Here is a 16,649-nt window from a genome sequence, read left to right on the forward strand (position 1 = left end):
ATTTTGAATTCCGGACTTTTACTTGTAACAGAGTATTTCTATATTGCAGTATTGGTACTTTTACTTAAGTAAAGAATTGTTGTACTTTTTCCACCACTGATATAGTGTAGACGGGCTGTTATATATTGAAATTGCCTTTTTTTTAAGTTTTGAGAGAAACAAAAGCAAAAAGAAAGGAAAAAAGAAATCCCCCTAAAATCATTTTGTATTAATGGATTAAGTAGATTAGTTGTATTAAGTGTTGCAGCTCTAATCCAGATCATGGTCTGTAGGGCTCACATAATATACATTTAACGCACCGGTACTCAACGTGAGGTCCAGGGACCCGTAAAGGGTCCAAAATGTTACCCTTTCCTACGGGATGGTCCGTAACTCTGAGAGTGTACACAAATGTGGTTCCATGCGTACTAGTGATGAGCGGGCCGACCCGTAACCCGCGGCGCGGGTGGTCGAGTCAGGATTTCAGAGGCAATTATGCGGGCTGCGGGTGAGCGGGTCAGCCGCTCTCACACGCAAAAAAATAAATAAAAATCACATGCTCTTGTTTTGTCTTTATTCCTAATAAGAATAAGAATAATAACAATAAAACAGTTTGAATACACTTGGGGTGTATACTTGAAGATTATTCAACCTTCATAATTTTACAGAAATCGTGGGGCGGGTTCAGCCATATAGATTTATATATGGGTTCGCGGGGCGGGTTGAGGCGGGTTGGGTTCCGTCGCGGGGCGGGGCGGGTCATGAAAAAACCCGACCCGCTCATCACTAATGTGTACACTCTCAGAGTTACAGACCTGTAAGGGTCCATTTGGTTCCATGCATGTGTACACTCTCAGAGTTACGGTGGTCCTTGAAATCAAAGTGTTGCACATATAGGGAGGGCACATTAGTGGCGGCCATTTTTGTGGTTCCACAGATAGAAAGCCCATTCATTTTCCCCATAGCGATTTCCGAAAATATTTCTATAAATGATTTGCCTGGAACCAAAGCCATCCAGGCTCCTGGTGAACCATGACCATAAAACATTTGATTCTGTGTAAAAAATAAATGTCATTATATTATGTACTATATTTAATAAAAATACCCTTTTTTTGCGGTTTTCAAAAAACAGGTTCCAGGCTTAAAACATATATAATAAAATGGGGAAAAACATTGATGGTTTTTTCTATCTGTGGCACCACAAAATGGCCACCACTGCTGTGCCCTATGGGTCATTGGTTCTCAAAGTGGGGTCCGGGGACCCCCAGGGGTCCTTGGGGGGCTACAAGGGGGTCCCCAGCAAAATTAATTGACACATTGCGTGCCAATCGCGTAGTTCTACGCGAACCTAAATAACTGCGCAGCGTGCCAGTCGCATAGATGTACGCGAAGTGTATGCGGCGTTGTTTTTCTCCGCGCTGAACGCTGTTTAACCCATTGAGACCTGAAGCCGATTCTCCTAAATCCCAACAGTTTTCTGGAAAACGTATGTTTCTATATCAGTGGTGCTCAATCTTTTTCATGTCATGGACCCCCAAAATGATATGAATTTGGCCGCGGACTTTTTCCAGGGACCCCCCAGAAGCAAAGATTTGAGTTAAAAATATTCGCTTTAAAAATGTATATATTCAAAGATTTGCACACATTTTCACGATTTTTCAAAAATATGCAAAATGGAATGTCGCCGATTGAAAATGTCTTCTCTGGGCGTCTCACACAGCTACCCTGTGTGTCTACAAACAGTTTAACGTGCGATCATAAGGTATTTAGCGAGGTCTGTGGCCACGTGAAAAAAACACTAAAAAACAACAATAAATCGCTGCCACTGGTGAGTACGTTATGATATTAAACTCTGGCATGGAATGTGTTCATATAGCGTCACAATCATTCTAACCACTTTAACCATATGTTATACTTACTTATACTGTTATTCAAAAATAGCAGATCTACAAGCTCAAGCTACAAGCTTGTAGATCTGCTATTTAAAAAAAATCATGAATATTTGTTTAAATCTTTGAATATATACAGGGGTGCACATAACTTTTTAGGTCTAGTACTCAGAAGAGCACCTGGAGATGTGACTTGGTGCGCACCAAATAAATGGTCCCGTCCCGTTTTGTCAACGGGGGGGGGGGGGGGGGGGGGGGTGTCAGCTGCGCGAGGGAAAAAGAAAAAAAAGGACGCTCTGCTTGCAAATTCTGCCGATTTTCGCCGTTTTTTTTCCTCTCACACCGTTTGGTGAAGCCCCCAAGGTTGGTGCCCTGTGCCTCGCTGCTTTTATCCGCCAGATTGGGACGTCCACGGCATATTTTCCACCATCACGGTGCGTTCATCATCGGTAACGAGTGCCTCTAACAGCCGCTGCTGGCTGCGTGCACGCAGCAAGGCAATGCGAGGCGATGCGAGACACTCACACAATCACTGCTGGCTGCGTGCACGCAGCGAGGCGATGCGAGACACTCACACAATCACTGCTGGCTGCGTGCACGCAGCGAGGCGATGCGAGACACTCACACAATCACGTGCAGCATGCGTCCTGTGAGTGTGGCTTCAGGAAGTAAATTCCTAGTCTCGATCTCCAGGCTTTTATCTTTTAGTTTTGCTAAAAAATAAAAGCTTGGAAATTCCTGTCCCAGCTGTTGGTACGCAAAAGCGCCTCGCGTCATCTGATGTGGTGCGCATTATTTATTTTGGGTGCGCATGCGCACCTGTTATGTGCACCCCTGAATATATATATATTTTTAAAGCAAACATTTGTCACTCAAATCTTTGCTTCTGGGGGGGTCCCTGGAACTAAATCTATTGAGATGGAGGTCTGCGGCCAAATACAAATCATTTTGGGGGTCCTTGACATGAAAACGTTTGAGAACCACCGATATGCCCTATAGGTGTTGTTAGTGGCTGTGTGCGTGTGTGTGTGTGTGTGTGTGTGTGTGTGTGTATGTGTGTATGTGTGTTTGCGTGTTTGCGTGTGCGTGTGTGTGTGTGTGTGTGTGTGTGTGTGTGTGTGTGTGTGTGCGTGTTTGCGTGTGCGTGTGTGTGTGTGTGTGTGTGTGTGTGTGTGTGCTCAGGCGGTGTGTGTGAGCAGGTGTCTGTTGAGGTGTGTCTTGCGTGTGTAACTCTTGCTGCAGTACTGACACGGGTGCGGACGCACGTCCGAGTGGGACAGCATGTGTTTCTTCAGGTCAAACTTCCTCTTCACGCTCTTCCCACACTGTGGACAACTGAAGGGTTTCTCTCCTGGGGAGACACAGGCACCAGACACACGTTAAAGGAGCAGTTCAGTCAAAACATTACTTGTTTTCTATCATGGCGCATGCTAGATTTGAGTTTTCAGTTGTTTTCCACCTGATGTCGCTGTTATCTACCCTATGAATGTACTTAAAGTAAATTAAGTACATGCGGCAAACATACGACGCGTCGCATCGGGACGCGTCGTGAGCTTGTAGATCTGCTATTTTCAAATAGCCTAGGTATAAAATAGGGCTAAAGTGGATAATGTATGTTTCATAATGTCATCATTTAGATCTGAAAAGTAACTAAAGTTTTCAAATAATTGTAGTGGAGTAAAAGTACAATTTTTGCCTCTGATATGTAGTGGAGTAGAAGTAAAAGTATTGGAAATTGGAAATACTCAAGTAAAGTACAAATATCTCAAAATTGTACTTAAGTACAGTACTTAAGTAAATGTACTTAGCTACTTTCCACCACAGAAAACCTTTCAGATTAAGCATAAACAACCAGATCATCTGAATGGAATATTTAGGAACAGTCAGGGAAGAGGAGCCCTCTGAGAGCTTCCTGAGTATACAACCCGAGTTCTACATGTCCGAATGGTCCGGGCCGACCGCTCCGTCACGCGTGTTAAATGCTTTGCCTGTGGTCCTGACCTGTGTGTGACCTCATGTGCTCCGTCAGGTGACAGGAAATGGAGAAGGCTTTGCCGCACTCCTGACAAACGTAGGGCTTCTCTCCTGTGTGGCTCCTCATGTGTTTCTGTAGATCGCCCCCCGATGGCCAACCTTTGGAACAAGAAGAATAATAAACTGTGCAGCACTGTTCAACACAGAATGACAAACCACTTCACACAGCATTACATTATCGTTAAAGGAATCGCTGAAATCCTCAAGGATCCTGAACCCTAGTGGTGGTAAGTGGTTATTACGTACCTTTGCCGCACACCGTGCACACGTACGGGCGCTCCCCAGTGTGCCGGCGCACGTGCACGTTGAGGCCGGCCAGCGCGGTGAAGGCCTTGGAGCAGTAGGCACAACGGTAGGGCTTCTCTCCCGTGTGGGTCCTCAGGTGACCTTTACAACAGGTAGACCACAGTTAATATATAATAACCCATTCACTTCACACAGGGAGAGCATCAGCGTCATTTTACATTTATCTATGACGTATTCATTCATGAAGATGTGAATCATTAGCACAGGTCTTCTACGTTTGTCAGGCCAAGGACCCCTTAGCTGAGAGAGAGATGAAGCAGGGACCGCTTAGCGGTTCCGGTAGGAGACACAAAGGAGACTCTTTGTGTCTCCTACCGGTCCGCTGCTGGTCATCAAATTATTGTCTTAGGAATGAGACACAAATGAAACAATATCCATGAATTCAAGTCTCCATGTGGTGACTCATCCATAGTAAAAAAGTATTTTTGGGGGTGAACTATCCCTTTAATGTGTATATTAGGACATTTAACTTTAATTCACTTAAACCCTCAATACTTTGTAAACTTGACCTTTGGCTCGGTACATGGCCTGCTCTAGTTTCCCTGTACACCAAACCTCTTCGCTGAAAATAGCAGATCTACAAGCGCACAACGCGTCGCAGACGCGCTGTGCGCTTGTAGATCTGATATTTTCGGTTAATGTTCCCCCCAGAATAGGGATGCGAGCGTTCAAGCGGTTAAAGGACAACTTCGTTTTTTTTTTACAACAAGGGTTATTCTATTAGTTTGTAATGATAATAATTAAAATATGAGTGTCAAAAAAATAATCATGTATTGCTTTCTATCGTTATGGTGATTTTAGTGATATTTAACTGGGGGGGGCGGGGGGCATTGGTAAATAGTCATGAACGCAGCCTCCGATTTCCGTGAAACTTTGTACACACATCCCCACTAGGCCAAGGAAGAAATGCCAACCTACATTTTTCAAATCAGCCTCATGGTGGCGCTGTAACAGGCAGATTCACGTAAAAACTAGAAAAAGTGCTCCTCGGAGCACAGGTCTCCGCCAGGTCAGGTAGGCTACTGTGGCCTCCTGGTGGCGCTATAATAGGCCAACGTGAAAAGGGTGCCATTTCTTCTTAGGCCTTGCACGACAATCGGACACTGACTGCATTCATGATTTGAGGCATTTTGTCAAAAACATGTGTTTTGCTGAATTAGACCTGTTGGTGGCGCTATAACAGGCCAATGTTAAAAGGGTGGCATTTGTTCCTCAACATAGTGTGAATGTGCGTGCAAAGTTTGAGCGCAATTGGACGGTGCGTTCATGATTTGCAGAATTTTGTTCAAAACAAGCCAATAATGCAAACTTTAGATGTCAATCTTAGCCAATCAGTATGGAGTATGAAAAATCAAACACATCCGTCGTGATCACATGACTATAGAGATCATGTGTACCGATTTGCGTGAAATTTGGATACAATTGGAAGGAGTAGTATAAAAAAATGTGTTTTACACAAGTCGGCCTCCTGGTGGCGCTATAAAAGGCAGATGTGAAAAATGCAGGGCAAAGGTTTTTCCTTGACCTATAGGGAGTGTGCATACAAAGTTTTACACAGATCGGTGCAATTATAGGTAAAAACACGAATCGGCCTGTTATAGCGCCACCATGAGGCTGATTTAAAAATGTTGAAATGGTAGTTCTTCCTCGGCCTAATGGGAATGTGCTTGCAAAATTTCTCGGAAAGTGCATGCTGTGTTCATGATTTGAGGCATTTTGTTCAAAACGGAGCACTCCTGCAAACTTTGGAAGACATTTTTAGCCAATCAGGATGGAATATGAGAAATCTGAAAGACCCGTTTCGTTTAATGACTGTAGAGATACTGTGTACCGATTTGTGCGATTTTTGGACAAAATCTGTAGGAGTACTGTCAAAAAATGTGTTTTGCACAAATCGGCCTCCTGGTGGCGCTATAACAGGCCCCTGTGAAAAATTTGGGGCAGAGGTTCTGCTCTGGTATCCAGGGACTGTGTGTGCACAGTTTGGCTGCGAGCAAGCCAACGGTGCCGGAGATTAGCTGTACACAGACAGATCGAATGACGGACGGACACACGGACGGACACACGGACACACGGACGGACGGACAGGGGGTAAAACATACTCTCTCGCCATGCCTTTCGGCCTGGCGGAGACAAAAAACAAAGTTGTCCTTTAATGTAAAACAAAACAAAATGAAGTTCATATCACACAAAGATCCCCCCCCTTGCAGTATCTCTGAGGACCCCCTAGGGGTCCCGGACCCCCTGGTGTAAAGGTGAACCTATGCTCCGTACCTTCCAGTCCGTCCTTGGTCCTGAACCTCTTCCCACACTGAGGACAGAGGTAGGGTTTGTCTCCAGAGTGAGACCCTCTGTGAGCGCTCAGACCCCCCAGGGTGCTGAAGGCCTTAGAACACTGTTCACACTGGAACGACCTCAGGGTGTGGCTCCTCTGGTGGATACGCAGCTGTGTTACACCTAGAACCATGATAATAACAATAACTATTATTATATTAACTCTAAGGACCGCAGGGTGTGGCTCCTCTGGTGGATACGCAGCTGTGTTACACCTAGAACCATGATAACAACAATAACTATTATTATATTAACTCTAAGGACCGCAGGGTGTGGCCCGTGTTGCCAGATTCTGTGAGAGAAACAAGAAACCAGGTCTAGGAAAACCAGCCCAAAAGAAGCGACTATGGGCCACGTGAGCACTTTTAACATATGCATCAGCTATTTGAAAATAGCAGATCTACAAGCTCACAACGCGCCGCGATGCGACGCGTTGTGAGCTTGTAGATCGGCTATTTTCAAATAAAATCTTGCGGGGAAATTATAATAAGCAGATCTGGCAACCGCAGGGTGTGGCTCCTCTGGTGGATACGCAGCTGAGTCACACTATAACCATGATAACAACAATAACTATTATTACTAACCCATAAACTGGGTCACACCTGGAACCATGACAATAACGATCATTATTATTATTATTAACTCTAAGATAGGACACAGCACACAACAGCCACACCACCAGAGGGAGCCACCACCATCTGGTAAGCACACACACACACACACACACACACATTTAGCACAAACATGGGAACATTCTCATTCTACTGCTTTAATTTGTATTTTTAGTTGTACATTCCTATTGCATTTGCTTTGTTCAGGACTCCACGACGACTAGAGGCTCGTTCATGTGTCTCTAACGGGGATCCTTTAAAGGGATAGTTCACCCAAAATGCCTTTTTTTCCTATTAGTCACCCCATGGAGACTCATTCAGAATTCATGGATATGTTTTAGTTTTTGTCTCATTCCTCATAATTTGATGACCGGCAGCAGTTCCGGTAGGAGACACAAAGAGTCTCCTTTGTGTCTCCTACCGGAACCGCTGCCTACCGCTCCGCTGGTCATCACATTATTGTCTTAGGAATGAGACAAAATCTAAAACATATCCATGAATTCAATAAGTCTCCATGGGGTGACTGATACATAGGAAAAAATAAATACTATCCCTTTAATAAACAAACATAACTATCACAGACCATTTAGGATTTTATGCTTCTGAATGATAGTGCTAGTTTGACCACTTCAAATACATAATAACCGAAAATAGGAGATCTACAAGCTCTCAATGCGTCGCAGACGCATTGAGAGCTTGTAGATCTGCTATTTCCGCTGCGCAACATGCTTCCATAGAAGCCATGCTGGCTTCCAAAGGACTTAACCCATTAAGACCTCGAACTGTGTCATTTTTAGATTTGAGCTAAAAAGCATTATTTTACACTTTGGGCTATTCAAAAATAGCAGATATACAAGCTCATAGCGCGGCACCGAGTGCCGCGCTATGAGCTTGTAGATTTGCTATTTTTGAAAAATCGTGAAAATGTCTGCAAATCTTTGAATATATATATTTTTTTTTAAAGCGAACATTTTTAACTCAAAACGTTGCTTCTGGGGGGGTCCCTGGAACAAAATATTTTGATGGGGGTCTGCGGCCAAATACATATAATTTTGGGGGTCCTTGACATGAAACAGATTGAGCACCACTGATATAGAAACATACGTTTTTCAGAAAACTGTTGAGATTTATGAGACGTGTAGAATCGGCTTCAGGTCTCAATGGGTTAAATCGTCCGTGACAGATCTGATGTGTCGTACCGTACGGCATCAGATCCGACGTACAAGACCTTACCGTACGGTATATCAGATCTGACGTAGGAGACCTTACCGGTGAAGCTCTGCTGGCAGTAGCGACAGTCGAAGCGCAGTTCCTCCCCGTCTCCAGCAGGGTGCGCCTGCAGCTGGTGCTGCAGCAGACGGCTCTGTGAGGTGAAGGGCTGCTGGCACACGGGACAGGGCATGGTGGCCAGGCGGTGCGTCTGCCTGTGGGCCGCGCGCTCACGGGCCGACACGAACACCCGCTCACACCGTCTGCAACGAGGAGGAGGAGGGGGGAGGGGTCAATCCAATTCTTTAATTCATTAAGAACTGAGGCCGATTAAAAAAAGAAAATCTAAATCCTAAATCTCCTTACGCACCGGGGGGCGATTTTTTCATGCGAATAATACGTTTTTTTTTTAAAACCTTATAAAGTCAATGCAAGCTTCCGTGGAGCGAAAAAGTGAAAAAGCGAAGCGAAAAAAAGTCTTTATTTATTCGAAACGAGTCCAAATTTTGCGTATATTCGCATAATCGCCGGTGTGTAATGACCTTAACGCTTTAAAAATGTTCACAATTTTACAAAAATAGCAGATCTACAAGCTCATAGCGCGGCACACGGTGCCGCGCTATGAGCTTGTAGATCTGCTATTTTTAAACCTAAATAAATCTAAAAATGACACAGATGCGTTCCAGGTCTTAAAGGGTTAATTCATTCATTAATTGTTTAACACATTGCCTGCCAAGGACGTATACTGTATATCATGCACGTGCACACATAGACATGAAAGGGGGGGCTTGAGCCCCTGCCCTTTTACCCGTCTCTAAAAAAGTGCCCCCTCCAGACAAAAAAACAAACAAAAACAAACATAAATTTCAACTGCCCCTAGCGGCCTAACGGTAGGGCAGTGGATGTGTTGGATGTGTTGAATTGAATGCAGCTCAAAGTGAACTCTACTCGGGTATCTAGTTTGTCGCCGTACGACCTTCCTAGCCTGTGTTATTAAAGAAGAATGGGCGACAATGGCCAAAACCCAATCGAAAACCGCCAAAAGTGTCCGTTTTCAATATGTTTTAGCCATCATCTCTGGAACGGAAGGTCCAATCTGCTCAGTTCAAAGCTTGTTGGGTGCGTGACTCTGAGGACATTGAGCACGCAATGACACCTTTTCGGATTTGTTTTTTTTTTCTGGCTTAAAAGTATGGTAATTGTTCGTAAAAAAAATAATCCAATAATCCTTCTGCACGTCCCTGCTGTATGTGTTCTTTCAAATCCAACACTTGCCTGCCAAGGACGCATCTATGTGTTCTTTAACACCAAGTGGTCAATCTGACCGATTTTGAGGCTCTGAAGTGAATCATCTTTTCTCATGAAGCTCTGAGAAAGTTCCCCTTCCATGACTTTTCCTCTTCTCTTCAACGTTTTTCAGGCCAAGGACCCCCTAGCTGAGAGAGAGAGGTGAAGCAGGGACCCCCTCTACATTGAATGAAATTGTGTTTCAGATTAAACTTTTAGTTTTTTACTTGGTCTGCACTTTTTTCCCCTCTACAACTAACACCTCTTTGCCAAAAAAATAGCAGATCTACAAGCTCACAACGCCTCGCGCTGCGAGGTGTTGTGAGCTTGTAGATCTGCCATTTTTGGCCAAAGTTCCCCTCAGAAAAGGGATGCTAGGGTTCAAGTGGTTAATGTGAAAAAAAAAAAAATCATATCACACAAAGATTTGGCGGACCCGCCACTATAGTAACTCTGAGGACCCCGTCTAGGGGTCCCGGACCCCCTTGTTGAAGAGCCCTGTGTTATAAGCGTGTGTACCGTAGTTTCATAACTTACTTGCAGGCGAAGCCGGCCTCTCCGGAGGCGCCGTGTGTCTGCCTGTGATTGGTCAGCGAGGAGAGGTGTCTGAAGCGCCGGCCGCACTGCGAGCACTGGTGCGCGGGGGGGCGGGGCCTGTGCACGGCCACGTGCGCCGCCAGCTCCGCCTTGCTGCGGAAGGCGGCGCCGCACTGGAAGCAGGCGTGTCTGGACGACGACGCCCCTCTGACTCCGGCCCCCAAGCCGCGTGCAGAGGAGGAGGAGGAGCGCCCCAGGGGCTTGTGGGTAACGGCCCCACCCCCGCCCCCCCCTCCACCACCACCACCGCCAGACTTATGGGTTCTCATGTGACGCACAACCTGAAAATAAAAAATCACACCCCGTGTGAAGAGAGTGGTGCCTTTGACGAGCCCCGTATTGTATTGATGTTGTCATCAATGTTTGTTTATTGGACATACATACTGTACATGCATACATACATACATACATACATATATACGGACACACGGACAAAGCCAGATATAGGAGTGGTTGGCACCACTCAAAAATATAACAACAACAAATATAATTGCGATTAACAATGTAATTGCGTGTTTGGTGTTGAACACAGGAACATATGAATGAGAAACAAATCTGTTTTCCTTTATGCTTCCTAATCAAACATTCCACAGGGCAGATATATGACAAATGACTTAAATATACAAAGAAATCATTGACATTTAATCATTCTATACATTTAAAAAATAGCAGAAATAGCTGATCTACAAGCTATTTTTTTTTTACACGCTTTTTTTTTTTACACGTGTCGGTGCCGCGCTATGAGCTTGTATATCTGCTATTTTTGAATAGCCAAAGCTAAGTGGTTAAAATGATTGTGACGCTATGTTAACTAATTTTTACTGGGGACCCCCTGGTACTCTCTCAAGGACCACTGGTGGTCCCCGGACCACTGGTTGAAAACCACTGTTTCATATGATAAAGTGGGTTGGCCATCTCTCGCAGTGCGTAGAGAGCAACAATGTATTGTATTTATTTATAAGGCCTTGTGTGGAAAGTTTCCTTTATACCTATCCTTCTGAAACCAAAGGACATTCAACACGTTCACAAAACACACATTAGATATACCAGTCCACGTAAGAACAGTGAACAAGGAAAAACTGCTTTCATGTATTATGCTCCACACAAATGGAACAAACTTCAGGACTCTCTGAAACTGGAGCGATTGGTCTCAATAGAGACATACCAGGGTGCTTCTTGAGGACACACTATGGTCTCTATAGACAGGGGAGCACATAACTGGTGCGCAGGTGCGCATGCGCACCCAAAATAAATAATGCGCACCACATCAGACGACGCGAGGCGCTTTTGCGTACCAACAGCCTGGACAGGAATTTCCAAGCTTTTATTTTTTAGCAAAACTAAAAAATAAAAGCCTGGAGATCGAGGCTAGGAATTTACTTCCTGAAGCCACACCCACACACTCACGCTAAAGCACGAGTCGGCCCCATACACAGCCATTAGGCGCAGGGGTAGAGGACGCATGCTGCACGTGATTGTGTGATTGTTGCCTCGCGTCGCCTCGCATCGCCTCGCTGCGTGCACGCAGCCAGCAGCGGCTGTTAGAGGCACCCCCCCCCGTTGACAAAATGGGACGGGACCATTTATTTGATGCGCACCAAGTCACATCTCCAGGTGCTCTTCTGAGTACTAGACCTAAAAAGTTATGTGCACCCCTGTCTACAGAGACATTCAGGGTGCTTCTTGAGGACACACTACATAGTGACTGCACCCGTTTCATGTAACTCTATGTTTATTTGCATCTGCGTCATTGTTAAATGATTCAAATGTGTGTTTGTTTTTTTCATTATGTATGTATTGTATTTTATATGTTTGTTATCAGGACGTCCTTGAAAAAGAGAGCTTGCTCTCAATGAGCTTCCCTGAATAAATAAAGGAAAAAGAAAGAAAGAAATAATTCATTATAATTACTTAATTAAACATACCTGGGACCTGTAGATGAAACACTTATTAATTAATTATAATTAATTGTATTAATTAAAATTACCTGGGACCTGTAGATGAAACACTTATTAATTAATTATAATTAATTGTATTAATTAAACATACCTGGGACCTGTAGATGAAACACTTGCCACACTGCGGACACTTCTGAGCCACACGCTGCACTGCTGTGGGCGGGGCCGGGCTGGAGGCCTCCTCTGATTGGTCCACTGTCAGGAAGCGAGGGAAAACACAGTTTACACAAGTTCTTTTTTTTTTGGGGGGGGGGGGGGGTCTTTTACGCCTTTATTGATACGATAGTATTCTGACAGCAAATGGGGAGAGAGAGGGGACGACTGACATGCAGCAAAGGCTGTTGGGATCGGGACTCGAACCCGCGTCGCGCTGTCTGGCTGCTTTAGAGCCTATACGTGCCCGTACTCTCTCTTTTCCCGGTGTTTGTTTGGCCCAGGTGGGCTGGGTTTTGAGTGGGCAGGGTCAGGCATAGTGTTTATGAGGTTAAAGGGTTTCGGCGCGACCTGGGCGACACGCCAATGGAACAGCGAGTCCCCTCGACAGAGAGTGCAACAGGCCCGGCAGCCATATTGGAGAGAAACCGGGCCTCTTCCTTACTTCCTTCACAAGGTGTTACCAATGATATGAGGCGAACCAACTACATGTCCCACTGTGTACCACCAACAGGGGGCAGTCGGCCATAAAATATAGAGTGTCACTGTGGAACGCCCATTACCACATCCTCCCTGCCTACCTATACAAGATAAGTACATTGAATACCATAGTGGATAGTTAGACCCATCTACATAAATCTTTCTGTTCACACAAATATGTAACAGCATTTTGTTTCTGTCTCTTCTGCCCAGTGTTGTACTTTTATATTTATCATTTGACCTATTCTCTTTATCATATGTTTCTATATGTATATATGTATATATATATTTGTTTCTTTTCTTTTTTTCTTTGTTTGTTTTTTAGTATATGTAATGTAAACGGTGAGGTCATAGGCCCCCCAAAACAACAACTACAATCTTACACTTTCCCTTGGAAAGAATGAACATGTCCTGTATATGTTATGTATACAAAAAATGTTGTGCAAATCAAATAAATCAAATACTAATTAAGGCTCTGTTGTCTGTCTTTAATTTCAAAGACTCCCCATAACTTACAGTTACAGACCCGTAAGGGTCCATGTGGAACCCCCTCAAGGAACCATGAGGGTCCCTGGACCACACTTTGAGACCCACTGGTGTAGCAGAGTGTTTCCAGTGGAACAGAGCCTTCATTAGTATCATTGTAACAACCAGAAGGTGTGTGTGTGTGTGTGTGTGTGTGTGTGTGTGTGTGTGTGTGTGTGTGTGTGTGTGTGTGTGTGTCTGACCTGTGTATGTGTCCTCAGCATGATGTCCTTCTGTAGAGCTGTCTGAATCACACAACCTTAACACACGCACACGCACACGCACACACACACACACACACACACACACACACACACACACACAAAAACAATGGCCCTCATTTATCAACGCAGCGTATAAACCGGCGTATATTTTTCCATATATTCGGCCGTACACCAACGTCGAAGTCACATTTATCAACGCATCCTACACAGCTGATCCGAGCTTACACTTGGTCCCTTGGTTGATAAATGTCACGGCTGAAACCGAGCGTCATTTAAATAACACGCCATTAAATATTCTCAAAACGCCCCGATTTTACGACATGAAGACGAACCAGAATACGACCAAAGACATGAAAAGCCAATAAGAAATAGTTTCCCCCGATCGCTTTGCTTCGCCTCGCCGCACACGCCTCTCTGTCTCTCTCTCTCTCACACACACACACACACACACACACACACACACACACGCACACGCACACGCACACGCACACGCACACGCACACGCACACGCACACAGACACACACACACACACACACACACACACACACACACACACACACACACACACACACACACACACACCCCTACCTGTCTCTCTCTGATAGAGCTAGCTGTAGTTTCTGTGTGGCTCCTCCAGTCTTCTTCTGTGGAGTAATTAAAGCAGCAATCTGGTCCCTGTGCATTGGAGACAGACAGACAGACAGACAGACAGGTTGTTATTTAACCATTTAAACCCTCTAGTCCAGTGGTAGGCAACAGCGATAATATCTGGCCCGACAAATAAATGATTTAGTAAATAATTTACAACAGCTGACTGACTGACGGTCCAGGTATAGATATGGACAGCAATAGCTTTAAATTGATGAAGTCAGGACTCAGGTGTGATGAACACAATAGTTCTATTTCCATACTTTGAATGTTGTGTTTTCACCGTCAACTTTCCTCTTGAGACTTCTGGATGAGAAACTTCTCTCACGTTTAAAAAACAAACCAAAGCTGTGTTCCACATGCCTTAAATCATACATGGGCAACTGGCGGCCCCCCCATGTGGCCCCCACCTTCACTAAACGCGGCGCACAGGTTAATGATATATCATTGATGTCAGCTGTTACAATTCCAAACATGCAAACATGACCCGATTTAATTACTTCAGTCTATTATTAGTAGCTTAATGACTAGTATTAACATTCTATTGTGTTTTTATGTCCAATGTATTTGTATTTAAGTTCATCAATTTTACATAACTATAACTCAATGCATTTGAAATTAAATAAAACATGTTACTTTTCAGGATTCCAATTAAAAAAATGCAAAAACAAAATCAGAAATCCAATTCAAAAGTAGCAAAAATAGCAGATCTACAAGCTCAAAACATGTCGCACAGCGACACATTTCGAGTTTGTAGATCGGCTATTTTTGCTGCTTTTGTGTGACATAGAATGGCTTAGTATGGCATTAATTTACGGGAAAAAAGTTAAAATACGAGAGTCTGTCTGCCCGACAGTATGTGTAATGTGTCCCTCTAGAGTGAGTGTGGAAATATAGTGGCCCTCTACAGTCTACATCATCAAAGTTGCATCAGCCCTGCCTTAAATGATACATTGTTTCTCTCTGTTCTAACAGACTGTGAACCATGAAAGAGCTCTTGTTGGAAAAGGGGTATGACTCTGTCTCCACAATGTTCTTTTGAAACCTTTTGATTAAAAGGTAGGGTAAGTGATATCTTTTGGTATTTTTTCGTTTTTTTGTTAAAAGGTTAAAGTACTATATTGTGATAGCAAGCATTGCTACAAAGCGTTTGTTGGGTCACAGAGGTCTCTCCAGCTCTTTAGTACAATATAGTACATTTACAGGTAGGTGACAACATTTAAGCCAATCAGGAGAGAGCACTGAAAATGCATTTTCTGTTTAATAAAGAGCTGGAGAGACCTGGAGACCGAACAGAGCTATTTAACACTTATTTTAACCAAAGTAGATCCCTTACCTTATCTTTAACTGAATATTCTCTAAGACAGTGACACATTCAAGGATGACGCCTGCACAAAAAGCTCTTCTGTGTGCACCTGTAACATTTGACTCCACATGCTTTTCAATCAATTGTTATGCCACATCTTTATGTAGTCACTTCTATAGCAACATAGTTATTATTATTGTATGTAAGGTTGTTCCAGGTCCTAAATCAGCCATTGATTGTGTTCTGGCCCGCCGTCTAATGCCTTTGAAAAAGTTTGGCCCGAGGCCAAACTTACATGCCAACCCATGCCAACTGCTCTAGATTTAGTGGACCTGAGTTGTCGCCGTACTTGGACAGCTTTTTTCTTTCCTGTCTACTCCAAATCTCTTTGGTAAAAATAGCAGATGTACAAGCTGACAACGTCTGCGACGCGTTGTCAGCTTGTAGATCTGCTATTTTCGGCGAACGTCAAAAAAAACGATGACTTCCGGACAAGAGTAGAGCCCGAAATAACATGTTCACAACAAACCCAGCCCCGTCCCATCTAATGTTAAAGGATTTAGAAGAATACATTTTTCTCTGCTTTCTTGTATGTTTCTGCAGTCTTTTTGGCGAGAACAAGCTATATTTTACTTTTACTTTATTTGTTTATTTGGACAGGACAGAGCATATTAATGGACGTCACATGGACGTAAATACACCGGATTTAGCAAAGATGATAGTTTTCATCCGCAGTCCTCACATAAAACATAAAATCAGAAAACAGACAGACAGACAGACAGACAGTGGAATACTTTTACATAACATTACATAGGGAACACAGCATAAAAATAAACCTAAAACATGATCCCAAATGGTTGCAGCTTTGGTTTTCAAGCAACCATCTTTTCACATTGAATTTAAAAGACGGAAATGTAGCACAATCCCTTGTACGCAGAGGAAGGCCATTCCATGCTACACAACCCTGTACTGAGAGGACATTTTGAGTGGTTGCTCTGGTACTGGTTCCCCTATCAGGCTTCCTTTTAATTAATTCGCTTAGGGGGGGGCGAGCACAGACCATGAAGGGTCCATGAAGGCTTCCTGTCAAACAAACACTCTGAGGGCG

At 44.0% G+C, this 16,649-nt stretch overlaps 1 protein-coding gene across 2 annotated transcripts in view; it reads right to left on the reverse strand.

Annotated features, from left to right (window-relative positions):
• The window catches only part of LOC311041147 (uncharacterized protein), a 107,667-nt gene that overhangs the window by 80,603 nt on the left and 10,415 nt on the right, over positions 1–16,649 (reverse strand). Inside the window, exons 8-16 of one of the 2 annotated variants that reach the window (XR_014600354.1) lie at positions 14,176–14,262; positions 13,566–13,621; positions 12,296–12,399; positions 10,187–10,527; positions 8,423–8,625; positions 6,483–6,665; positions 4,149–4,289; positions 3,870–4,001; positions 2,774–3,219 (exon numbers count right to left, since the gene is read on the reverse strand). Coding sequence is in view for 1 of the 2 variants with exons in the window: in XM_084051659.1 (XP_083907785.1) it covers positions 3,047–3,219; positions 3,870–4,001; positions 4,149–4,289; positions 6,483–6,665; positions 8,423–8,625; positions 10,187–10,527; positions 12,296–12,399; positions 13,566–13,621; positions 14,176–14,262 (1,420 nt within the window). In the remaining variant the exon portion in view is untranslated. Of the gene's footprint in view, positions 1–2,521; positions 3,220–3,869; positions 4,002–4,148; positions 4,290–6,482; positions 6,666–8,422; positions 8,626–10,186; positions 10,528–12,295; positions 12,400–13,565; positions 13,622–14,175; positions 14,263–16,649 lie in introns of those variants that run through there. The other variant, XM_084051659.1, reaches the window with a different exon arrangement.

This window comes from Gymnoscopelus microlampas (genome assembly GCF_963454915.1).
Source record: "Gymnoscopelus microlampas genome assembly, chromosome: 24".
Classification (NCBI taxonomy): domain Eukaryota; kingdom Metazoa; phylum Chordata; class Actinopteri; order Myctophiformes; family Myctophidae; genus Gymnoscopelus; species Gymnoscopelus microlampas.